Source organism: Cottoperca gobio, chromosome 16, assembly GCF_900634415.1.
Source record: "Cottoperca gobio chromosome 16, fCotGob3.1, whole genome shotgun sequence".
NCBI classification, from domain to species: domain Eukaryota; kingdom Metazoa; phylum Chordata; class Actinopteri; order Perciformes; family Bovichtidae; genus Cottoperca; species Cottoperca gobio.
Window position 1 is genome coordinate 20,119,316 of NC_041370.1, and position 27,133 is coordinate 20,146,448.

Sequence of the window (27,133 nt, forward strand, 5' to 3'; positions counted from 1 at the left end):
TGTTTTGTTGGTCACTTTTATTGAATTGGTGATGACTTGAACCAAGTGCAAAACAGCACTGTGCTCCTTGAGATACAAAGCGTGGAAGAAAAGACACAATGACTAGGATGGATCCATCTGCACTGTGTGGCTAAAATCCAGTTTCCTGACCTGCCCAGTTTGGTGTCTGGAAGAAAAAAAGTGAGAAGAAAACATAAAATTAGACAATTTGTAGATCACTGAGACCGATCAAAACAAAATGTTGTTGTTGATTGTGGGAAATGTGAAAAAGTAATATACATGTGCAAGCAGTTAAGTACTGACATTTTTGCTGTGAGAGTTGACAGGGACCCTAAGCAGCCGTCCCAGATGGTAGGCAGTAAATGTTCTCTATATGTAAGTGATTTGTAGCCTTGAGGACAGCAGGAAGTAATGGTGCTCTGCAAGTTGTTTGCTGCCTCTTTAGTCTAATTACAAAAAACTCCTTAATGAGGGGGTCTTTGCTTTTTTACAGGAAAGGATTATGGCAGCACTCCTGCTGCAAATATTCAAACAATAGGGAGGAGGGTAACTGAGCACATCAAAAGATAGTCCCTCAAGAGCTGCACAGTTAAAAAGTGAACATTTAACATGTCTGTTGCAACTCTGTGGCCTTGCTGTCAGGTGTCAGGCCCATCAATCTGATTTGACAGACGTGCGTGTCTTCAAGGAGTGAGAAGCTGTGCGAGGCAACAGCTCACCGTTCAGAGTATGTGCGTGATTATGACACTCTGTAGTTGTAGTGCTTGAACGGTCTACATACCACTAAAACACACAAGGTCAACATCAAAAACACACTTAAATGGGATGACTGGACCCTGAGCCAGACATCTGCAGCAGGTCCTAAGTGCAGGGAACTCTAGGCTTTAAGTAATGTTCACCAAAAGCTAGTGTGAGGGTCCACCTTATTTACGTTGCTGAGTTGAGTCACAGAGCCCAGGCATCGTTTTATGGTTGTTTGGAATCTACCTTGTCATTAGGCCTTTGAAGAGCAATGGAGGGATGAAAGCATCAGCTCTGTTAAACTTGCTCTTACTGGCTTATTTCGTGTAAAGAGAGCTTTTGTTGATGGTTGTTAATCAACATTCTTTGGCCTTGTTCTTTTGAGCTGAGTATTTGAGACACTTTGAACTGCCCTGAGTTTGTGTTGACCTTCTAGCAATCTAATCAGTTAATAGGGAAGGGGTGGCTGCCTTCAGCGACAAGCTGTGAAGGGTGGGTTTGTAAGCATTTTGTATGTACAGTATGTGCGTTACTCACCTCGGTCTTGGTGCTCTGGACCTGCTTTTTCTCAATGTTCATGGCCAACATTTGGCTGCGGAACGAGAGGCTCTTGGTCTTCTCAATCACCTGCTGGTAAGGTGATATGGCGTTGTTCCCCATGACCACATGGCCCTAGAAATACAGACACAAGTGGACAAGGGATTCACAAAAACAACCAATAAGCCAATCACATTTGGTCTTGCAGACACACCATCCTACAAACATCAACCAGTGGTCCTATTCACATATACTGTAGGCCCATCTAGATAATTCTATGTCATTCAGGAGGACTGGGCTGTGATTTGCTGATTACAGAGAACTGTTGTGATGTGTAGGCCAAAACATGCAGCTTCAACATGGAGCCTCACAAAGAGGACCTAGCAAGGGTGAGATATTACAGTTACAATGTCCTGACAGTGCACCCTTCAATTACAAAATCAGGACATAAATAATGCCTCCTTGTCCCTCTGAAGTCACACAGCAGGAGTATCTAAAAGCTATTTGACTGTCACTACCACCCCCAATTTGCAAAGGGCTGTTAAAAAAAGCTTTGATTAATCAGTTAAGTGGCGAGCCGACTAATTGAAGAAGAAGGGCTCACCAGTTTGGAGTCTATCTTTGCATCAAGCCTGGCGTTGCGGATAAGATTGACGATCCATCTCTCAGCATCCTCGGGCGTCATGTTCAGTTTGTCTGCCAGCATGCTGTTGAGGAAGCAGAGAGGCGTGAGGCTCTAACCTGTTTATAATGCTTTGTTTCAATTAAAGTCTGAGGTCAGAAACTCCCAGTTGAATTATCCGACTTCCAACCCCAAAGCCAAAACAATTTTACACACAGAACAGCTTTCACTATATGACAGCATGTATTGTTTTATTTAACTTAAGACAAAGATCCATTACTTTGCCCTTTTAGTTGATGGTTTACCATTCACAATATGTGACACCATTGCTGTGTGACGTCAGACTATTTGAGTTCTGAGTTGTCTGGAATGCAGCATAAGCCAACAGAAAGGGTAGGAATGTCTATCTCAGACAAATTGTATCGAAAATGAAGAGAATACCCAAAGATGCTGACCCTGGCTAAGGTCTCAAGCGCCGCTGGCATGGGACTAAGATTACCATATCTGAGGAACTCGTATATGTAATAAATTCCCCCAAAATTATCCCCCATATTCTTGCTCAAATGACTGAATTACTGCTGCTTATTATTACTAATTACTCGGTCATTAAAATATGTGGCTCATCTGCACAGGGCTTTTATTTGTATTTTATCTCAGGCAATCACTGCAGTTGTTACAAATACCTCTGTAAGATGAGTCCTTTGCAAACAGTGACTTCAATTAAACTGGGCTGCTCTCTGAGTGTTGATCCATATACAGTACAGCAATAACTCTCAGTCAACACTACACTGCATTATGATGGACGTTACACATTAGGTGCCAAGTGACTAGTCATTATTTTCTTTAGACAATGCTAATAAATGGCCAACATATTGTATTTGGGGAAAAAGGTGTAAAACATGAAAACTTCCCCGAAAACACTTCTAATAGCCCTCTACTAGTTTGATTTACAGACTTGTATGAATAACTCAATTACAAGGGCTGGGACACCCCCATGGTGTGAGCCTCTGTGGCTACTTATCACTTTATTATTATTTTTGTACCATTGTCCTGGACACACTCTCTCCCACCTGGCTGCTAAAGCTTGTCATGACACACTGGTCATACGGTGACTGTCCCTCAAAATGAAAGCCAGGTTGGAGACCGGCCTGCTCTTTGATACAGCTAGACATGGATGTGTCACAGCAGAAGGGGGGGGGGGGGGGGGGGGGGGGGCGGTTGTATGAGGGTGGCTGGCATTCTTTGATCCAAAGCTTTCCCCAGTGCAGCTGGCTTTCCTTGTGGCTTTCAAAATAACTAGACCCCCCTCGATACCCCCAGCCCCCCGCGTTTCCTGCCCCCTTCCTCCTGTCTGACCCCCACCCCCCCCTCCACGCCTACCGCATTTCATATAAGGGCCCCAATAAATATCCTCAACCCCTATGTGCACTGCCCACAATTACCCTACCTATCCACACACACACACACACTTCAAAATAATAGGAGTTATAAGGCTTATATAAAAACAATTTACTCTACTAATTATCACTTCCTGGTCCATTCATCACATTGTGAGAGACCCCTTCAGTGAGTAAGCTAGAATCGGAACACGCCACAGCTCTACACATATATCCCAACACCAGCAAGACTGATTTTAACTGTCGCTCTCTGGGTCTGACTTATTTAAGACATTCTTTTAGTGGAAAGTAATCTTTGGGACTTGTCTGTTTTACCTCAAGGCTCAAAAAGAAAAATACTACCACTCTCTAACCCATGAATGTTGGTCAAATGGTGGCAAAACCACATGAAGAAGGGAAGTGAAATGATGTCAGTGTCTGGATGGGGCATTAAAAGCATAAACAAAAAATAAAAGCATTACCTCAGCATAATTAGCAAAATAGGGTTTGGTCTGACAGTACATATCTCTCAACACTTTCACCACAGTGAAGAGATGCAGGCGGTGGATAATGAGATGGAAAAGCACCAGTGGTGAGTTGATTCATGTGCAGAGGAAAGGGATACAGAGAGACTGATCAACCTGTCACTCACACCAACTAACTACGAACACAGCGGATTACACTTCAGGCCATCAAAACCTTGAGAAAATGATGCTTGACAATCAAATTGCTCCTATGGATGATTAGTGGGAACCTAACAAGTTTGGGAAAGTGGCAGCTGTCTAGAAACACAAGTTTAGGTTGTGATAGATAACACATGTCAGCGATCACAGAGAGACAGTTAGCATCAAGGATTTAAGTCCTTTTTAAGTTGCATGTAATGTAAATTGCACATTGATAAATAGATGTAGCTCTTATTGGTAGCTTAATAGCTCAATAGCATATGTTTCAATATAATGCAATACAAAATATTGTAATGCCATATAATGAAATCAAAGACAACTCAATCTACAGCATCAAAAATCACTACCAATTAACACCTGTCAACAAATAAATTGAAGAGACAATTTACTTTTGGAAGAAATAACTGCTAAAAACCATTACAAAGTGGGACTACATAAAACAGTGAATACGCTCTACCTGTCATGTATATTCCAGTTTTAAATGCATCTGTGTTGTCAAACTAATTATTTGAATTACTAAAGGGATCCTATTGATTTCATTTTGTCACTTGTTATCTTTTTAGTTTTTTCCTTTTCACCCATTTTATTTCTCGTTCTGTGAGAGTTTGTCAAGTCATAAAAACAAACAAATACTGCCAACTCTAAGCCTCACAATATATAGACAAATACATAAATGTCCACCCCTGTATCTCGCTCTACAACAGTTCAAAACTACAAAAACAATAGCCAGCACCTGTTAAGAGCACCACTCCAACATATTCACTGACATTCGCTTTATTTACCTAACAATCAAATAATCTAAGGCAAACTTAAATGAAATTTGTTATTGGTTCCCATGTTACCCGTGTGATTAAGTGATTGCTGCGCAGGGGTACTGGGTGTTTTGTTTGGCAATTCAGTAAAGTGGGGGCACATGTCAGTCAAGTCCAGGTCAGATATGATGATCAAAACAAACATGATCTGGTTTCCTCACTGGGGAGTTACGCTAACCCCTAACCCCTCTAAACGTGATCTGTGCAACATAACACAGAGTGCCCCCAAAAGGCCCAGGGCCTTGGCCTGTACCAGCCAAAGTCCTCTAATCTAATTTATACAAGAAAGTCTGGCAATGTTTTCCTCCCAGGAAGGACATTTGTATATCAGAGGAGGGTTACTATATCTCATTGTCTCTCTGAGAGGTGTACAGCAGCTACCTCTACTTAAACCTTAGGGTGAAGCGAAGAAACGAGGGGAAGAAAAAAGAAAGAAAAGGAGGGAGATCTGAGAATGGGTTGGATTTATACAACCGCCACTATTGACATCCTTTGGCCCTTAAGACAAGCAGACAGCCTCCATGACTGGTTTTATTTAACACAACCATGATCCTGTTCCTTGAGGGAGAGGGGATCACTTTCATTTCGACCCCTTACTCACTCTGGCTCCTGCGCTTTCGACTTCAGGCTAGGAGACTCCTTTGGGTCTCAATACCTCACACTTGAAGAGAGGGGTCAGGCATTGGGGTCTAACTCTGTTAGAAGAGAGAAGAGGATGGGGGATCCTTCTCAAAAGTAGCCCCCTTCTTAACACGGCTGGCCTGAAATGAATGCATTGTTAAACACTAACATATGATAGTGTTTGGGAGACTTCCGAGCCTTTTGGAGCAACCTCGCTTTCGGCTTGGGGTAAAATTGATTTTTCGGGGAAACTGAAATGATCATGTGGTCTTTTTAATGACTCAATTGTGAGGTGGAAAGATCTTCAGTGTTACATCCAAACACACAAGGCACTGATTCCAACTACCATTGAGCATTTGTGTACAAATATAATCTGGTGATGGAGAGGGAAAAAACTGTCTGAAGCATTTACTTAAAATGTCAAAGGACAAGTGTGCGCTTGAGGTCAAAGCAGGGTCTCGCCACTGGAAGGACTAAGGAAATAAACACTGTAAATCAAACAGGGAAAACAAAGCCACATTGGAAACACACACATGGGAAACAGAATAGTCTAGACAAACCTTTGCGAAGTACAGTGGAGGAGGGAATGTGAATGGCAGAGCAAAAAAAAAATATATATATATAAAAAAAAATATTTTTTTTTTTCATTGCTTTATCTACAAACAATTTTGCGACCCCCCTGCAGTACCTCCGTGGAGCCCCTGGGGGTCGCGGACCCCCTGCTGAAGACCTAAGCTTTATTGCATATAATAACTCAATCATGCCAACTTCTGGTCTACTTCTGTGACCCAAGCTGTGAGCAAAAAGCGAGCTAAATATCTGTGAAACCATCATAGCCAACAGCTGTAAAAATGTCCTCATTAAAAACAGCCATCAAATTCATTTGAGTCCACGCTTGGGTGCAAAAGGGCTTCTGGGTAGAGGACTAATGACTTGGAAATTGGGTGTCTTTCCAAAATAGACATGCTGTGTCCATCGTCATAACACCACCAAAAATAAATACAGAAATCCCTAAAACTGCCCCTGATATGAGTTCCTGCTTTAGAAACCTCAACAAACAAGAGCACACGATTCAGAAAAAAGGTGAAAAGTAGAAAAATCACCGTTCGACTTCCTCTTTCAGTGTTACCACTAACCTTTGTGGTCCTTAACAAGTAAATGGATACAATTGCAGTAAGTCTGCCAAAAAGAACCAGGACTCCTAATCAATTCCAGACAATCTGCAACTGGAGATTTCGACAGGGTCTGATCATGTTCCACGGTTCAACCTTGACAACAGACCTCCATGGCTCTATATAACAGTCAATGCAATCATTTTCATGTCAACAGAAGTAAATCATTCCCTCTCTTGGACCATATTTAAAATGCACTCATTCCTTCAAATCTTCAGCATTGACTATGAACGTAGCCTTCTGAAAGCATTGGTACTGTAAATTAGTGAGGCCTCACAAAAGGATAACGTATGTATTACCCGATATCACAGATTAGATGCAACAACAAGCACAACTCCACCGTTACAAAGATGAATATTAATGGCTGAGAAGGTTGAATGCTCTTTCTTTATCTTTCTCACTCTCTAAAATTGATGTAAAGAGGCAGCCAAATCCTATAATCTATCTTAATTGCAGTCATTTACTATAATATTTTGAGTCTTTCCGCTAATGCTCACTATAATTAGCATTGACTAAATTTCTTGGTTTTGTGGAGTCATTCAAGGTCAATTTTATTTTAATGTAACTAAACTGGATTTTGAACTAAGGAGTCGATAAAGACCTACAAAACCCTTTGACCTCCCTACATCGAAAGCAATGGAGCTGAAAGATTCCCGGCTGTTATAGCAGCTGGGAACGTCTAAAGCCGTCTAACCCTGACCTCTTCCCGAGAGAAAACTTTCTGTGAATTGGCCTCGGACAGGTGGTCTTAAAAGTTTAGTGAGCAGATCAACCTGTGGAGACCTGGAAGCAGTTAAACCTCACAATACTTAATCCTCAAAATGTGTGGGGTCAGCATGGCTGTGTGTGGAAGGGGCAATAAACACTTATCTGCGAGGAAAATTCCACTAAACACAAAGCCAATGTTCTTACTTCCTGTTTACTGACTCCTTACAAAGTCTGGTGATAGCAAAAAGGACTTCCTGTTAGTGATGCGCGTCTGAATCCTGCCGCGCAACATGGTCAGGATTTAAAAGCAACCGTAGTTTCCCCCACACACTGTCACCATAACCCAGAAGTTCAACATGCAAATGTTAGTTTCGCTTAGTTTGGATTGGATTGAGTGACTTACTTGATGCTAATGCACTGGTGAATTCTGCAGAAGGTCTCAAAGATGAAGAGGCGGGCATTCTCAATGAAGTCCTCCAGGCAAGCAACCAGGAAGAAGTCATTCACAAGAACCTAAGAGACAGAAAGCATGTAACATAAGAGCAGTGTAGAAACTACACAAAGAGTTATATCTGCGTTTATAGGTCAATCTTAAAGTTTCTTACAAATGTTTAATGTGGCAATCCTTAAGATTTCAGTCCTTGTTGATTTGGCGACACCCTATTTACTGGTGGTAATGGCAATTGGTGTTTAATACTACAGGTCCTAGATTACATGGGGCAGCAAAACAAACTATCGATTTCATAAAGAAAGTCAGGAAATAATTGGCCTTTTTCGATCATTCTGTGAGCAACCGTGATCTGATTTTATGAGGCGTACGACACGAGTCTGCAAACAGCGGAAGTGAAAGTAGTCGGTTACCTGGCTGAGAAGTAGGGGTTGTGCAGCTCACTGTGGCTGCGCCTGACTCTTCCATTATTCGCTGCAATTTTTCAAACTGATCTGCTGTTTTGTAGACGCACTTTTGATGAACGATAGCGATTTCCTGTGACGACGTCATGATAAAAGTGTGTTTCGCCATTTAAATGCTTTTAATGTGAAGCTGCAGCAGTAGGAAATGTTTGCTTTGCATTAGCAGTAACTCAATACTGGATTTTTTTCCAGGAATGTCACCACATTCCACAGTTGGTAATACTGCAAATATATAAATATTGCAATACTTTCATCAGTGGCCCATAGGCTCAATCACTATTGTGCTACCTCATTAGCGATAGATGGTGATTTAACAGATTATTATTATATTATTTCAGAGCTTTTCTTAGATTCATTAGAACAATCGAGCTGGACCCTTCAGATTGAACAGCAATGGATAGTCATGAGTGTAGCATCACAAGTTTCAATCAGTCTGCTTCTAGCAGACTCATGTCTTATTCAATTAAGGAAATAATTTATTCACTAAAATCAAATTACAATCTGTTTTTGATAAATGCTCAGAGTAAACAGGGAAGGGAGGACCATGCTGGCTACATTTCCGTTATCAAAAGGTGTGTTTTGACAAAGGTTTTGCAGATGAAAGATCCCTGTGTAGGGTAGCAATGCCAGGCCCCGCAAGGTGCTTCAAATCAACCAGAAACCTTCAATGTCTATAAACCACCACAACAGACGGAACAGTAAGAACAGAGCCAACCACAGAGATGACCACATTGTCGGTGACTTATCACCTGTCATCTGGTCTGGTGGTTCAGTGTCAACTCCACTGTGCAGGATCGCCAGTCATCCAACAACTGTAGCACCACCAGTCCAAATAAACTCACAGATGAGAGCAAGTCTTTTCAGCCTGAAAATATACTGCATCACCTGTGGCTTGTTACAGTAAGAAATACGGCCTTACTTGGACTCTTTGACACTACTGCACATGGCCAATTCATCTACTGTAAATGTTCATGACCCAGCTATGGCCCCAGAGGTACCACTGTGTGAAATGCTCCCATTTCTCACTGCTTGCTGCATTCCAACTCTCCATCGAGTGCTATTTCACATCACAGACCTCGAGCTTCAAAAGCTCTCCAAGAATTACCAGCTCTATGTTTGCTTAAGTTTAGAAAGCTCCTATCTGCCCATAGTTCAGCTTGAATAAATCCCAACTACATGGCGCTATCAGGCAACGCACATTTCAGATATGACCACGCTTATCTAAGAGCTGATAAACTTTGAACAGTTAAGTACCCTAATTACTGTCATCTGGGATTCAGACCACAAAGCTTATACAAATTCTGAAAGGGGCTTGAAGAGCCCTTTTATGCGCAATCTGAAGGTCTGACTATAGGTGGGCCTATACTTTTCAATCTTTGACATGCAAGCATCTAACATCTGACAGTGATTCCAGATTTGGGTGAAGTGGGGGGGGAAACAAAAGAAGCCCCTGTACAGTCTGAACAGGACAATTTAAACCATTTGAAAGCAACGAAGACAAGAGAGCTGAAAACAATACCCATATCTTGCTATTACAGCAATCAGTTAATAGATGGGTGCCAATCTTGCCAATGGCTCAAAATTGATGCATTACAAATGCTCATCAGGGCGAGAGCCGATCGCAAAGGGGTATCGGTTTACCTCAATCACTCCACAGTCTCTGAAATAATGCGCTTTTTGAAGGCTTACGTGTGAATTTCTGCAGGGGATTCTGCAAATACTGACTTCAAACAAGACCACTTTGGGGAAAATGTTTGCAGACCATCACAGGTAATGCATTAAAAAGTGCTGTTAAACATTTTTGGAACCACCCAGCTCGCTAGACCTGCTTGTGAAATGAATGAGGTCAATAGAGGGCTTGTGTGCCAAATGGACATGCTCTGATAAGACTGACAGGTAGACCAGTGTTAAAAGCACCTGGAATAACTTGGGCTCTGACCTGAGAAGTAGTTTGGTTTTGAGCATCTGTTTTAACCACAGTAGAGTCTCTGTAAACAGAACCCCACGAGGAGAGGTCAAGACCAACCCAGAGAGTTCCTACAAAGTGCGTGCAAGTGTTTAACAAGGTCAGTGATTGAGTGCGTGTGTCATGTCTTAGCTGAAATAGGATACAACTCTAATATTGTTGATAGTACATTTCATCATTTGGAGAAGGGCCCTGGAGGGTTTTACACAGGAAAAATCTAATTTTCTCTTGGAACATGCTTTGGATTTTTTCTGGCCACGAAGAGATTTTATTGAGGGAATAACTAAGTAAAAACAAATCTTCCCGAGTGAGTTTGGTTATAACTTCCTCGTTTTTTTAAACAGTGATTTGGGAAGACGAAGACTTTTTGTATTGGATAAAAAAAATAGGTTAAAACCAAACGGAACTGCCAGCAAACCGCTGACATGATTTATAAACATTTACTCCTGGCAAAGAGCCATTTGATCAGGCCACATGTTTTTCATTTTAAAAGGTTTATCGTGGAGAGGCAAAACATGAGGAAAGGGCCAAATAACCCAGAGTATCGCCTTTTATTCTTCTGCAGGTCCAAATAATCAAGGCTGTTGGGAAATTACATTGTGTACGCAAAGAATGAACTAAGAGATCAAGTTACGCATAATATAGATAAAGCACAACACCAGTTAGGACACCTGCTCTCGTTCTGAATCCGGCTAAAGAATCTGACCAGCCCGTCATAATAGGGTCTACTGGACTTGTGCAATCAATGCAATATATCATTTATCATTTTTGTCTTACAGGCATTCCTCTTATTGTATCCACCTGTTGTATCTTACGGAATGGAATTGCAACACATGCATTGTAATATCTCAAAATATGCTGCACAGAAAACAATTTTGGCAGAATTTCATAAGACTCAGACATGCAGGTCTAGTTTTATCTACACGAAAAATAAATTTCTTAAAAGATAAAACTAGACCTTTTTGCATTTGTAGACAAAAAACTAGTTTTTGTACTGGCATGAAGTTGACCTAAAACAAAAGATTTATTTTTACATTGTCTTATAGTTTCAGACACCACATTTTCTTGATTGAAAAATAAACGTACTATAATTTTATACTGTATCAGAGAGATGAAAATATTTTTAAGGTTGCAGTTTATCGTGTTACTGAACTGTTATAACTTGTGTTTTAAAGTGTTTAATATTTTTTCTCCTTCATAAAATGTACACCAGTTTATTAGGTACACCTAGCTAGAACTAATGCATTCTAATACACAATTCCATATTTGAGGTCACTTTAACTTATCAAATCACATTGATCAGTGTTCACTGTGTGTTCAGCTTAGCAGTCAACATACAAAGAGGACTTTTATGGTCATATTCTATTCTCACATCACTCATTTAGCCATTACAACCCAAAATTGAAATAAATGCTTTAAATGGCGGTGCTATGACAGATCTCCCTCTTTAAAACGAGTGTCTGCACGCCTCTGTGGAGACTTTTGCTTATAAAGCTTTTATTGTTAACTACTAGCCTGATGGGTCAATTACAGGCCATAGTAAAATCTGACTGAAGCCTGAGTCATGCAGTGTCCAAGAGGAGCTTGTGGTATTGTGACTGATAGTATGATACAAGGCACAGAGTATCACTGTTCTGACTGAACTGGACCCACACACAAGTCCAGCAAATAGAAACGCTGTGTGATCAGGCAAAAGGTCAGACCGAGATCATATGATTACTAACAACATTTACTACGATGCTCTTCAGCAAAAGTTCAGGAGTCTGACCTGCAAATCTGAGATCCTCGGTATACCTCTGTTTTGTCATGGAGAGGCACAATAAACCGAGACTTTCCATAGTTTGGGAACAAAAGGTTGAAATGGATGTTGGTGAGGTTAACTGAAGTGCTTACTCACCGACTCGCACTCCCTGAGTTTCTTCTGGGCACTGTCAAAGTCAAAGTTCACGTAGAGGCACTCCACAAACTCTGTAATTGGATCTTTGTAGGTGTAAGATTCCTAAAGAAAAGAATGAAATATATATATTTTTAAAAATCACTTAGTATGCCTAAATACATCTGTTTAAGAATCAAAGCTTACATTTTTGAACAAAGTCAATGTTTATATTTGTTAAACTGAATAGAATAAAAGCAGGAATATACATTAAACATCATGAAATGTAAATGTTATGTATGGGTTCTTTTATTTCTGATTTGTGCATACTATAATAGACAGTTTACAAAAAAATTAATTCAATGCTACATAATAAAACATTGACTATTAAATAAGTTATATTTTCTCCAAAACTGAACCAAGTTATAGGATAATCTTTTGTAGGTTGTTCCTCCACAGCTTTTCTTTTTTCTTTACTTGCAGGTGTAACAAATTGCAACCTTTATGTTTTCCTTACTCACGCCGAGACAAAACTTACCAATGAGCACGTTGTGTGTGGTTGTGGCGTTACCATTTGTGCCGCTGTGTGCTCGACGTAAAACCATCATGCGTGTGTATATTTGACAGGCAAAAAAATCAGATGTATGAGACTGATTGGGTTTGACCAGTGGCCGATTGTGTGGTGGTTGGTGCATGTCCAGAAACCAAAATCCTAGTTTGGTTTAAGACAGTGACAATAAAGACTATGTAGTCAAAATAACCACCTGCTGAGTACAAAAGTGAAAAAAACATAACAGTTTACAAGGGCTTTAGTGAAAACACATTCTGAACTCTGAGCAGTTCCAAATCATGGTTTGAGAGTCCCAAGCTGACCTGAGGTCACAGAACAGAGCGCACTGGGCACATGTTTTAATGATTACCATCAACCCACCAAGGTAGTGCTAAGATCTCTGGAGTAGCTACCATCATTGGTGGAGAGGGCATCGGTACACTAACACATTCACCAGAAGTAATGGGTTCCAAGCTTGAACCCAAAACCATATACACTGTGAGCTTAAAAAGGAAGCGTTTGTATGCTATTGGATTGCATGGTCAGACAATTACTCATCATCCAAAGCCTGTATGGCCTATAAGCATTGACCTGATAACTGTGTGCATTTTGGGGTGAACAATGAAAAAAGTGTGGTACCTGCTGAATGACCTTCACCAAATCCTTCAGGACCTGCCGACGCTTACGGACATCCTTGTTTGTAATGATCGCTGTGGTTAGGTAACGCAGGATGTGTGGGCACATAGTCTGGATAGCATTGAGGTATCTGGAATGAGGGAGGATAAAAGGTAATCACTCATCAGACTGATGTAAGCAAAGACATGATCTTTACAAGTACACATAATAGAACATTTTGGCTGCCTATTGGGCTCCTGGCATTTAGAACACAGGGAAAGCCTTTGCAGCTAACAGATAAATGTCCTAACAGGACCCTCACTTCTGGACATGGGTCCCAGCTTTAAGCTGTCTCTTTCATTAGTGTCCTGAGAGGGAGGAGGAAAAGGAAACCCTGGCAAGAAGATATAGATCAGTGAGCAGGGACCTGCCCAGTAGCTGAAACACAATCCATCAGGGACTGATGTTTCAACCACAGGTCAACTAGCTAAGGGCTGAACATAAGAGACAGGACGCTGTTACAGGCTGACTCTAATCCCACACCAACTCAGGAGACAGGGTTCTGTAAAAAACAACATGTAAGGTCTGCACGCACACAAGCACACACACACAGCACTTTCCTTGTTGAGATGGCAATCAATAGACATCAACTTATCACGAAAACTCCTTATTGGTTTCTAAATATCTATCTTTGAACTTCACCCTCCACTCAACCACAAATTGACCAAATACATCTGAAAAGAGGAAGTGGAGTGGGCCCCTACAGGTCTAATTTTGAAGGCCAGAGGGAGACATGGTGTTCAGAGAAAGAGTGCCGACAACGGTTTAATTAGCTGAAACAATTAAAGGGACGGGGGACCTGTGGCAGTAGTGATGTTGAGTCTAAAAACAGCAGTGGGCTGCTTGTGGGCCATAGTCATTCTGGTTTTAGGAGGGCTCTATCCCTCCCTCCCTTTGTAGTTGCTTGACTCCCGTGGAAAACCGCAACGCTCCGCACTGTGTTCCTGATTAACTTACACCTACTCACTCTCCAGGGGGGGCTCCAATAGCAAGCGATCTCGCATGAGTCACTGTACCAAATCTGGGGGGCATTCACCCTACTCCACTTAGGGGACTTCATCTTTTTTCTTTTTTTGAGGCAACAAGCATTGCTGCACTGGTTTGCTGAAGATGCTACTGAGGCATGCAGCCAAGAAATCAAGTATGAGTTCAAATTTTCTCTGTTCAAGGGGGGGGGGGGGGGGGGGGGGGGGCTGTGGGAGAACACAGAAAAGGGACAGGGTAACAAGGTCCCATTTCACGGCACGTCTGGAGAAGAAAATAATGTTGAACAATTAACCAAGTGATAAAAACCAGTGGTTCACAACCAGAGGTCCGGGGACCCCTAAGGGTCCTTGAGGGGGTTCTAGTGGGACCCCAGAAAAATGGGATACAGTTTATTTTCATTATTTAATTCACCATAGAAGTGAACCCAATGAGAGTAAGGCTCATAAGTGTGACTATTCAGATCTCAGGTTTCACTCCCTCTATAGTTATCTCCTCGACTGTAGTTGACAACTATAGATGGTCTTAATCATATTTAACAGCCAAAATCGTTTCAGGTGGAGGTCCCTGAAGCAAAATCTTGTCAAATTGGGATCCTTGACCTAGTAGTATTTGATCCAGTATGCACCTGTATCATACTTGCATACTGAGCATTGTTTCCCCTGAAGTCTGTGCAGTTTGTCAAGAGTACACAAACAAGGCTTTGGACCAACATCTGCTGACTACAGGGGTAAGAGAGGTCATACTGTGGAGCTGAAGGCCAGCCACTGGTCACCGACTTCTGCCAAAGGAAGTACTGGTCAAAAGATTGGGACGCAAGAGCCAAGCCTCAGTGGGGAAAACATGAGGTTTCTAGACTGTGAAACTGCAAAGCACACAAAACTACCTCAGTTTGTCCACACAGATGGTTGGGTGAGCTTTTCATGAGTAATTATTGGGCAGGCCTCCTTAATCATCTACAATAAAATTAAAAACTGAGTAAAATTCAGGGAACCAGACATTTGAGTGTGCTGCGTTGTGGTCTCCTGTCATACTGTCTGTGGAGTCCAATCATCTGTACAATTATACAAGCCTGCAATTAGAACAGGGGGAGGGACCAAAAACATCAAAATAGGCGGTGTGCAAATTTTAACACAGTGTATAAAGTTTCCGATCTGCGATACACATGGCCTCGTTCTCGACTTGGAGAGTAAACAGACCACACGAAAACACACTTCTGAAACCACTTTAAAAAATACCAGCGGGGTTCATGAAGAAGCCCACCACCCAAAAATGTGTTATTAAAGTAGATGGTTTTCTCTGAAATCAACTTGATGTTATGAAATGACTGACCTTTTCTCCAAATCCTCTTATAATAATAATAATAATAATAATAATAATAATAATACTTAAACAAAGATAACATTTGAAATATCAAAACCACACGCATACTGTATCTCACAACACATGCAAAACATCAGACAAATGTTCTCAATATAACAACGCAACTGAAGGAAAGGTTATTTGCCAGGAACATCCATTATCAAAATACAGAGTCTTAAAGTTGCTATTTAGTCTCTTAAGAAGTATAACACGAAAGCTTTTGGTTGAATCAACCAGAACTATAACCAACCAAATCACTATATTTCCTGGCCTGCAAAATCCTTTGGAATGAAAAAAGGTAACATTTCTGACAGTAGGTCTAAGCTTCACTTTGCGATGCACTGCTTTTAGTGTGCAGCTGCTGTAGCTTCTCAGGATTGATTCACTCCCCTGCGTCCCATAACCCTCTGCATCACACACTACGTAGCCGCGAGACCCGGCGTGCTCTTTAGATCTACACAAATTAAGAAGGTTTATATTTTTTATTTAACAAGACAAATTTCACCAAATGGTGACAAATGTATTCATGGATTTAGATGTACCTTAAAAGGGCCAATAAACACAAGGTTCAACCAAGCTAAAGAACGTTGCCTTTCCTGTTGCCCTTGTTTTGTGGAAATGGATCTTTTCTTTACAAATACTTCCTGATATTCTTTTGCCAACATTTTGCCATTTCCTGGATGTAAAAGCGGGGGTTAAAACAAGAAACTAAATTAAATAGAAAACGTTACTTACTGTGGCTGATACAGAAAGAGCTCAATGATATTGTCTCTACCCTTGGGGTGGTTGAAGAAGACAAAGAGAGACCAATGAATGAGCCATGTCCTCTGCTGGAGAGACTGGAGAGGGGAGGTGACAGACTGGACAGGTGGGAAGAAAAGAAGGAAAGTGAAAAAGAAGTCCACAAAAACACAAAAATTACATTTTGCCAGTCACATACAAGCTGTTCTATTCTCCTGTAATGCACAAGAAAAAAACTATTCCTTGCCTCCTAACTGACCATCAATCAATCATACAACCACTTCATACTCAAATCCAAGTTCCTAAGTAGTTAGAAAGTGAAAGTGAAATGTCAATATGAGAGTCTAGGTAAGAGAATCTAAATGTGGTATCAAATTCTGAGAAGTGGGGCATTTACGTTGTTATCGATAGTCTCCCTCAGGCGGGTGAGGTCCTCCATGGCAGCCTCCCAGTTCTGCATCAGGATCTCAGAGGCCAGCTTTCCCCACAGAGAGTTCAGGGCATTCCTGTCTGTAGCTGGGACCTTGGGAACAGACATGGTGCATTGTTAAAACCTGAAGCACACAACACCACAACATACAAAACAAGTTTTTCCACATTTTCCTCATACGGGTTGACATAAACAGTGCCACTGCTTGCTTGGCTTCAGTGGCATTGCTGCTCTGTGCCGTCACTTTTCTTATTTATACTGGATAAATGGATTAAATTATGTCATTCAAAGGGAATGGAACTTGACAGAAAAAGAGAAATGGATCATGAAAGACTGTTTAGCTTTTAATAAAAAACAAATTTGCTGCACTTTTAGATACTACAACCACCGCATTGCAGTTCACCATACAGTGTGATAATAGATTACCACATTAAGTTAAAGGCACATTTGGAACATGTGTGTCACTATGCTAGCTGAACAGTTTGCTAGAACTAAAACATTTTGGTTACAGTGGAGTTTCTTGATAGGGTAATGCTGAAGGTCCTCAAAACTAATGGTGTATCAGCAATGACAGACTTAGAATCAATGCCAGCATCATAGGTTACTTTATGGGCTTAGTTACTGCAAGTATTTCAAAGGTCATTTGTCCTGTTTGCAGACAAAAATGTGCCTTTGACTTCAATTAATTGAAAAATGAGCTAATCATCAACCTGAAAGAATAGCACCCAGGGGGTGGCAGGAGACTGCACCGACCCCAGAACATATTTCTTATGAGAATGTTTTAGGATCTAATGAAGTGTGACATTGTTGCTGCACAATGCTGATTTGTGAAACAATTATACAGTACAATCTTTGAAACAACATCATCCCCACCCAAGGGCACGTTCTGTTGCTTTCTGTTACAAGGACAGAGAGACAGACAGAGAGAGAGAGAGAGAGAGACAGACAGAGAGACGACAGACTAAACGAACAAGCTGGAGTACGAGGCAAATTAAACAATCTTGATTTGTGAAAAGTTCCTTAGAAAATCTGAAGAAACCACTTGATGGGGATTTTATATTCTTATTGATACATCTATAGATATCTAAATATCTATCTATCTATCTATCTATATCTATATCTATATCTATATCTATATATATATCTATATCTATATCTATATATATCTATATCTATATATTACACATACACAATTAATATAAATAACTACAGCTTTAGTGGTGAGAATGAAAACCAAAATAATCACCAAAAAATGTCTTAAAAACATGAAATTAACTAACCTGCCAAATAATATTACTGAATGTACATTAAATGTGAGTTTATGTATCCAGTGAGATTTGCTTTGTTAACATTTTTGCAAGCTTTACTCTACAAGTGCAATACTCTCCATCCATTACCTTCAGCAACTGTCGTTATCACAAGGTAATTAGGCTGAAATATGAACTGACGCTAACAAGACACTTTTGTGAGGATAATTACTCTCAAAAAATGTCACAGGCTACTGTTTCTGATTTCCAGAACAGACTAAAACAAACAAAAAGAATCAGGTAATGAAACACAGGTTGAAAATCACTCTGTAGTGGACACTGGACTACACCCTGGGGCTCATGGGAAACTCTGTGACACAGTAGTTCACGATAACACCAAACACCAGACGCAGTGACATGAGTCAAGCAGGAAGTCAGGGTGGGTGTCTGCTGAGCGGCCAGAGAAGCCTAGATCCTAACCACACACCCCCGTACGCCGTCGGACAGCCGCTGAAGTGGACTGTGAGACACGACAGATGCACAAGTAGAGGAAACACTAAAAAAAGAACAGGTTTCCGCTGGAACCCCACAAATTGGGAAGATTATTCGGATGTAAAAAGGTTTTGTTTTTTTTACTTGGCAAAGACCAGTTACACTCTGATAACATTTAACCACACTGCTAGAATATGAGACAGTAGCGGATAAGGGGGAAATATTTGTTAAATCTCCTGTAGTATTCCCCCAAAAGAGAACACAGTAAGACGGTGTGTCCATCCACCCAGTAGAGCAGCAGAGTTTCTTTGATCACAGAGCACAACTTGGGTTCATTACGAATGAAAGTGCAGAAGTCACAAGAATGATCAGTATTGTAACAGCTAGAGAAAAAAAATTGGCTCCACTGCCAGTGGAAAGGTCAGCGTTTCATCTGTTGAAAGTGTTTTGTTTTGTTTGTTATTTTTTTCCCTCTCCTGGAAGTCCCTGCCTGCTATGTTTGGCTGACCTCCAGGTCATTATGGCAGCTTTCTACTCACACACTCACACATACACACACATACATACACTCAGACACACACAGTCTGGCTTTCACTAGTGGCCACGCTAGAAAAGTTTCAATACCTGGGTTTTTCCAGCAGTTACCTTAAGTTTCCATTGGTTTGTGAAGCGGGCACATTTTCGCTGACTGACCAGCAACAATAAATTTACTGTGCTGGTGATCCGTCGGGATACTTAATCTTTATTCTTAACATTCAATCCCTGCATTAAGTGATGATATGAATAAGTTGCTCTTTTCGGGCTAGGCCACACTGTAACAAGACCTGAGGCATGGATTTTGCAAGGCTGGCTTCCTTCGTTTAATTGACTGGGTTTCCCACGTTAAATGACTTTATGGAGCCTCACCTCTCCCATACGGGGGAGGGAGAGACAGACAAGGGGCCTGTGAGGATGGGAGGTCCACAAAACACCAAAAAGAGGGGAGGGGGGAGCAGTATACTGACTCCCACTAATGAAATCCATTTCTACCTTTTCCTCGTCTAAAAAGCCTCTTGCATTGTCAAGAGGAAGCAACAGATATCTAGTTACAAATCCTGATCTGCCTGGAACTTAAAATGAGGGGTATAACAATTTGAGGGGTAAAAAGAAAAAATAATCTGTGCTGGACCTCGAACAACATACCTCAATTAAAGCAATTATGGTTTTATTTAGACTGAGTTGCAAAGCCATAAACAACTGTTGTTGGAACAGTGGGATATGTCCTTTTGAAGACTTTCCTCAATGATTTTTTGGTAGGGAGTGGAAGTGGAAAGCTTGGGGGAATTACCCGTCATCTTGTCTCGGATGAAACTCTTCCTTCTACAGATTTGAGCAGATCAGTGAAAAACCCATCAAATGAAGTACCCAACTGCTTTGGGTTAAGAGGGTTGTTTGTAGCGAAGAGGGTTCATCACCGCTCAGAGTCACTGCCAAGTCTTTCACTCCAACATAGTGAATGAGCATGGCTAGCCGGAGTCACTGACGAAAGACAAGAGGCAACGCAGTGCAGTATCAAATGTCAATTAGAATAGGAACCAAAGACGGTCTTAATGTTTTTCACTCTAATGAATAGACAAAATGTTGATCTTATTCTTGCCCATTCTTTCAGGGCTGGCTTTGGCATGAGTCCTTGCTTTACCGCAAAGCTAAATGCTGAACAAAAGAGAAAAGCAGGAGGAGTCCTCCTGGAGGACAAGTGAGTGACACTTGGAAAGCACTCACTATGCAGACTGGTTCCACTGGTCATTATAGGACATGCAGTTGAGTTGAACTTAATAACACTGGATGTAAGATGACATCAAAGGAGTCAACGTAGAGCTACATTTTCATTTGGTGTTATTCAAAATGGAGCAATGATCTAAGTCAACATGGGGGTGGCTACAAGCTTGAAGATGCCCTACATGTGACCTTGAAGGCCGCTCCAGAGTAGGCAACAACTGACGCCACCAAGGCGCTGCTGCTTGCATAGCTAATGATGGAATCACCTTGGATACAGACCTCATACTTGCTGAAAAGTTCACACCACTTGGTAAACTCCATGGTTGTGATCTTCAATGTGTGAAAAGTCCTGGTACCACTTCCTGGTTCTCTCTCCAAAAATAATAATAATAGTAATAGGAGCCACACAACGTCCACTTGGTGTTTTTTCCTCCAGATCACTCCAACGAGACCCACAGTGACAAGTCTGTTGATATTACACAAGCCTTTGTCATGTCACTTACAGAGGTGCAGTGCTTCAAAGCAACTGGAATTGTACCATTCTAGTCAACAGTGTGAAGGTACTTTGAACCAAGACAGTAGTCGTGTCTTGACATGTCCACTACTGTGGACATTTCCACGTCACTAAGAATACTAATTACTGCAATGATGCAGTTACCTGCATCTAGTCTACCTTTTATTTTTAAATCAAAGAAAGACCTAATACAGACGATAAAGCTGAACAGTTAAACATTTATGGGTCAACTTGTTTAAAAATCTAAAATGTGGTGTCACATGTGTGGCATATTTCACATAATTAAAACATCACATTATCCAATGTGAATGTGGCAAAACTCCTCTACCAAGGCCACTGTGAGGTTTTTAAGCCCATTCACTGGCAAGTTCATCTTTCACTCATTTCTGAGGGCAAAGGGAGAGAAGCCACAAATGCCAAAACCCAGGCAACAAGTCTCTTTGTTTATAGAGGAAGTAGGGAGTGTGCATGTGCACTAACAAGAGTATTGCCAGTACGCTCTGTGAACTATGATTATCCTTCTCTGCAAAACATACATTGGACTTATTTTGAAAATGATTGAATCAAACTATTTGTATTGTATAAAGTTGTCTTTTTCCTCCAGCTCATTTTAAATTAAGATAAGAAAAAGCAGCCGTACATGCGCAGCCTCCCTGAAACACCATGCAAAGTGTGTGTAACCCTCTTGATGCTAACTAAAGAGATGCCTTGCATAACTTAAGCACACCATAAACTCAGAAGTCGTGACAAGGGACTCTCTGGCCACAGCACTCAAATCAATAAGATGTCTACTGAGGCTCGCCCGTGAGAAGACTACAGACAGATTATGCAGTCCACCACTGATCACTTGGCCCAGTAAAAGATCCTACTCAAGTCTTAGAGGAGCAGACTCCCCCTAATACAAAAGACGTGCAGGGAATTGAATAGGCAATGACGTAAGCTTTTCACATTCAATTACTTCTAAGTGTTCTTTTCCTCTCCTATGCAAGCATTGGCATTTTGAGGAATTAAAGCAATCTGGCAAACATAATGTGATGTTCTATTTTAATATGTCAGAGAAATGCATTCAGCCAGTATATAAATGGGGATAATAAAATACTACAGACACTCTGTTAAGTGGGGTAAGGCGTACGGTTATTAGTAAAACATCACTATTAATGTTAACTGGTGTTGAACGTCAATGACAAACGCTGAAAACTTACCAAGACGCGGAAGAAGTAGAGGTATTCTGCAGCACCAGAGTAGTTTCCACACTCATACTGGAACTTGGCATATCTGTACAGCGTGTCCAAGTACTCCTGACGAAACTTTAAGAGGAATACAAAAGTATCAATGTCACAAACACAGGAAATGGGAATCGTTGTCAGACCAAGTCAAACAATACATCTTTTTTAAATCAGACATTGGGCTTGCTCTCTAATTTTATGCAGCTGTGGTGCCTAAGGACATCCCAGTTTTGTGTCATATCTATTGGCGGTCTGGGGTTAGGGTGTTGTCATTAGAGCTGAACGTCCAGCAACAGAAAAGAAATTGGCAACTATTTTGATAATCGATTAATAGTTGTCATTTTTCAAGCAGAAATAGTGAAACCGTTCCAATATTATCTGATGCCAGCCTCTCAAATGAGAGAATTTCCTGATTTGTTTTTGTCATTTAATTGTAAACTAAATAGTTTGGTATTCGGACTTTTGGTCAAACAAAAACCAAACATTTGAAGACAAAGTGTGGCTCTGTGAAGTTGTGATGGCCATTTTTTGACGTTTCATAGACTAAATAATGATCAACTAAATGAATGTATTGCTTATTAAATCGAAAATGAAGTTAATCAGTAGCTGCTGCCCCAGTTATCATAAAGATATTAATTCACAAACACGGGGGCTACATCAAATATATTTTAGATCATCGTAACTAAATTGTACTCTAATCTCATTTTAATTTCATATTTGAAGCAGTAACATCATTTTTCCTGCTGCGGTGCGCCACCACTGCGAAATGAATGTAGAGTAAACACTGCTGTAGCATATCAGTGGTATTTTGCCGTGAATCGCAAGATAATATTTCACTTTGGTGGCAAATCTGCCAAGAAGTGGTCATGCGAAGTGAATAAGAAATTCATATTTATAGGGCTATCATTTCAAGCTTACTTGTCTTACTATATTTAACTGTGCTTCCTGCTGTCCGGTATCTCACAGCAGTGTGCATTGACGTCAGGCCATTCACTAAAGATTCAGTATAACCGCCCAAGCCTTTCCCACAGCATGCTGAGGGGCACTGAGCTGTGTGGAGGTGCACTGAGGACAGCATGCAGGTCAGCGGGATACCGGAGTGGGAGGGGACCGATGGAGGGGAGGGTAAGAAGCCAAACATCACGGTAAATATAGAACCTCCGGCATTCTTGCGGCTCTATCCACGAGTCCCGAGCTAGTCCGTTTATTCTTAACAATTCACCACAGAATGTAAATGTCCGCAGAATTTGTGCAAGCCATACAAACCCCGAAAATGAGTTAAGGGTTTCGGGAAGTAATTCTGCATTTCCCTGCTCAGCCTGCCCCTCCCACTTCGCCCCTAAAACAACCATGGGTTCACACAAGAGCCATGGGAAATGCAGTGCAGAAGTGAGATGTCAGCAAATCAGGCCAACTTACGTTATGTTTTTCTGCCAAATAGTCAAAGAGCATTCGTCCATCTCTGCAAAAAGAAGAAGACAGTTCCCAGTTAGAGGCCATTTAACTTGAGTCGCTGTTTGGCTGACATCCTGGTGTTTGGAGTCCCATTCAGGTACATTTTTCCACTTCTGGTCTAATTCAAGACATGTATATAAATGAAGACCATTTCACTTTTGTGTGATGGGCTGTTTATAACATTTGGTTTGGCTACTACAAATATATGCTAGCCTTGCCTAACAAATTATGTCTGGTGAGGAAAGTGAATACTGATTTTGCAGCCCAGCCTTCGAGTCTTTGGCATGTCAAAATAAAAAGGTATGAAACTGCCTAACCTTAAAATCAAGCTATTTATGTGGACACCACTTTTAAACGATGTGTGTTTCTAGTAGTGTTACATTAAAGAAAAAAAGACCATATGACATTCGGTACAGCCTTGGTTTCTAGGATATTTTCACATCTATAATGTGAAAATATTAGTGTGTATTTGCTGCCACAAGTGTGATAAGTGAATCTCATGTAGGCTGAGGCAGGACTCTTCACTGCTTCAGGACAGGACTGTCTCTGCTTGGCGGCTATCGAAGGATGGTCGAAAATATTGGTATAAGCTCCTGGCTGATGTCCCTGTAGTGTGGAATGTCAGCCTGCTGTGCATTGTGGGAACACAGATCCTAATCATTTATCAGCCACTGGCCATAGCATCCAAAATGCCTCTTTTGCCTTCTTGTTTACTTTTAAATCTGACACAACATCTTAACATAAATGCAACAATATATATTTTGCTTTGCACTTGTTATGAGATTTAGATGAGAATTAGCTGCTGAGCTGTCTAAGTGGCAACTGTTCATGAAAAGGTCTGCACAGCATTACTGCCACCTTCTGCACTGAAAAAGTAAAAGAGACATTGGCACACATGTTGACTCAAAAAGACAAAATTGCTTTTCATTGCAAGTCCAAACAAATGAGAACATACATCACAGATCATCTTAATGATGTTCATAATCCAGAGTGCATCTTAGTATGACAGATTGATATGGTGTTAACATGATTTACCCTAATAGCTGGGCTTTGTTTCTGGCTTCAGTAGTCCAAATAAAGCCTGCTATGACATAAAGGCCTATTAGCTAACTGCTTAATAAAAGTACTTTAGGTTCGGGAGCATTAGCTTCTATTACCCGGTACAATGCTTTGTGGATCTGTGTGCATTAACCTCAGAAGGACAGGACATTGGGGTTTAAATATCAACATATTTCTCATTTGCTGCACTGAATGATCCTCTAATAAAGCAGAAATAATGTTAAAAAACAAACAACTACATCAAGGATCATTTAGCTCGTAATGGTGGAATAAAACCGCTGCATGTCCTTTGGCTTTTGAGAGGATTCTTCATTGACCCCAGATGAGTTTCTCATTGTTTTACAAATCCAAATGGTATGGAGAAAAAATAATGCATAACTTAAGAGAGACACATGATTTATCATCCAAAAAGGAGGTTTAACTCCATACTTCATTGTGGCAGCAAACTAACAATAACATGTGCTAAGTCAATGTTGCTATTATCAGGCTTCAAATCTCACACAACAGTTACTACAAATTTGTGTCTTAAAGAAACAAATGTCTACAGCCCAACTAACATAATATAACAAACCAGTAAAAGCTGAAAAGAGGGGGAAATGGAAAATGCTTTTGATTAAATGTACACACTCTTGCCAAGAAACAAAAGAGGATAAAGACTGAATGTAACCAAAGTATTTTAATCACTGTAGACGACAATGCAGTCTTAATAAGGTTAACCACAACATATTGCGTCTGTCTTTGCACACAAAACCCTGAAAAGGCTCAAAACATTTCTCATTAAAAATGCATTTGCATGGAATTAAAAAAATCCTGTCCATGTTTTTTTTTGCAACGCTGCTATGCAGTCTTCTGTTTCAAATAAAAGGTTTAAATAATCCCAGAATCATATTCTTTTACAACCCTTTTAAGGCTAATCAAGCCTTTCATAATAATCTATTTTAGGATAACGATTAAATAAAAGGGGAAAGATAATACTCTTGATTGAAAATATAACACGATTTACCTGGTGGACTGCATCTGCCTTGTTGTTTCCGGGTCCTCAAACATTTTCACAATGGGTTCCGTCTCTGACTGCAGCTGCTTCAGCTGGGCCACAACCTCTGTCCTCTTCTCCCTTAGAGCTGACACAGGGAGGATAAAGAAAGTCATTAGCTTCTACAGCAACACCATAAACAGCCTGGAAAACGTTGTGAAATAAGGTTTTACTGCTAAATCAATTCTCAATGGAGTGAGTGGTTGTAACCCTTTGAGTTCTATCAATATAATATGCAATATTAATGTGGTTGTGTGTGTTATTGCTTGAGCAATGGGGATGAGTAGTGTGTATTCACATGGCGTCAACACTTACTTTGGGGAATTTCCTTATCAGAAAAAAGGCTTCTGTACACATCCATGGCGAAGTCCACCATGTTTGTGTCACTGAGGAGGTCCAGTTTTCCATGAAGCAGCTCCTGCTCATTGTAGATCTAAGAAACATGGCCAATTATATATAACAGGGGGGGGGGGGGGTGTATTAGCACAACATTATTATTGCAAAATTATTCTGGCTATTGTTCGTGTTACTAGGTAACAACGTTCAAGTCACTGCTAGCCAACTGAAAAAAATAACTGACGCCGTTAGCTTTAGAATTCTAACTAGAGGTTAGCTTAGCTAGCCGACGCAGTGTTTGCTGGCCCTAATAGTTGTGTAAAGTGTTGTGAACATTGTTAATACATATCTTTCAACGGTTAAGCGATACGTCTCAACAGTTGCCGTAATGTGTACTCCAACTTGTTATGTTGTTTTAGCAGATTAAGCACTTGTATCAGCTACCAAGAGTTAGCATCGCCCCAGAGAGCCCAGTTATGACTGGTTCATTTCCCGGTATATAAATTAGCTACAAGGCGGCAACACCATAGACAGAGGACCTGTAGAGTGATAACGTGTGAGGCAGAAACACCGAACAATATTGTACAAACTAGCTACTGCTAGTAGCTACTTCTCTGAATTTAACAAAGGCGCACTCCTACAATCATCTGAATCTAAAACAGCGCGTGGCTGGCTTAACCACTGTAAAGTTGTAAAGTTAACCACAATCAAAAGGAGGACTTCCGATACATTATTTCCAACGTAAAAAAACATACAAAATAAGTTTTGTTTTCGTAATATTTGATTGTATTTAACTAAATGCATATAATTAATCGCTTGAACGTTGTTCTCCAATTTCCTTTATTCTGTTGTCCCCGAACATCTATCGTTTTTGTCAAAGGTGACGTGTTTTTCAACTTTTATTTTGAAGGCAGGAGGCTACAATTCCGGCTCCACTCTGGTTAAATATGGCTACTTTACACAGCTACAGAAAAGATGCCCAGCTCCTGAGAGCACATGGCTTTAAAAACGGTTCAAAATGTGTTAATAGTTTATTTAAATAGCTAAAACAATGTAACGGAATGTTTATATGTTCATATGTGTCGTACCTCTTTGACAGACAGGAACTCCAGCAGAGGAAAAACGAGATGACGGTCTAAAAAGTGGGCAATTTTGGTGGTGAGGTCGTATTCCGCCATCTTTGCTCCGGGGAAAGGGAACCGGATGTGTGTCGCAGCTGTGTGAAGAGGGACTGACCAATCAGCGACA

At 40.7% G+C, this 27,133-nt stretch overlaps 1 protein-coding gene across 1 annotated transcript; it reads right to left on the bottom strand.

The window, feature by feature from the left end:
• Positions 1-27,133, bottom strand: eif3ea (eukaryotic translation initiation factor 3, subunit E, a). The gene is made up of 13 exons (XM_029450842.1): positions 26,974-27,133; positions 25,865-25,982; positions 25,520-25,637; positions 23,422-23,464; positions 21,979-22,083; positions 16,733-16,858; positions 16,330-16,454; positions 13,213-13,339; positions 12,048-12,149; positions 7,676-7,785; positions 1,883-1,985; positions 1,279-1,413; positions 1-166 (listed from the first exon to the last, which is right to left on the bottom strand). The coding sequence occupies exons 1-13, from the start codon at positions 27,061-27,063 to the stop codon at positions 131-133; spliced, it is 1,338 nt and encodes a 445-aa protein (XP_029306702.1). The 5' UTR covers positions 27,064-27,133; the 3' UTR covers positions 1-130.

Bases quoted from the DNA above. Each gene is read 5' to 3' on its own strand.
- eif3ea (XM_029450842.1), bottom strand. From the start codon at position 27,063: ATGGCGGAATACGACCTCACCACCAAAATTGCCCACTTTTTAGACCGT. The intron at 25,638-25,864 runs GTAAGTGTTGAC...TCCCTGTGTCAG, and splicing joins TGATAAGGAAATTCCCCAAA to CTCTAAGGGAGAAGAGGACA. The intron at 167-1,278 runs GTGAGTAACGCA...TTTTTCTTCCAG, and splicing joins TCCAGAGCACCAAGACCGAG to ACACCAAACTGGGCAGGTCA.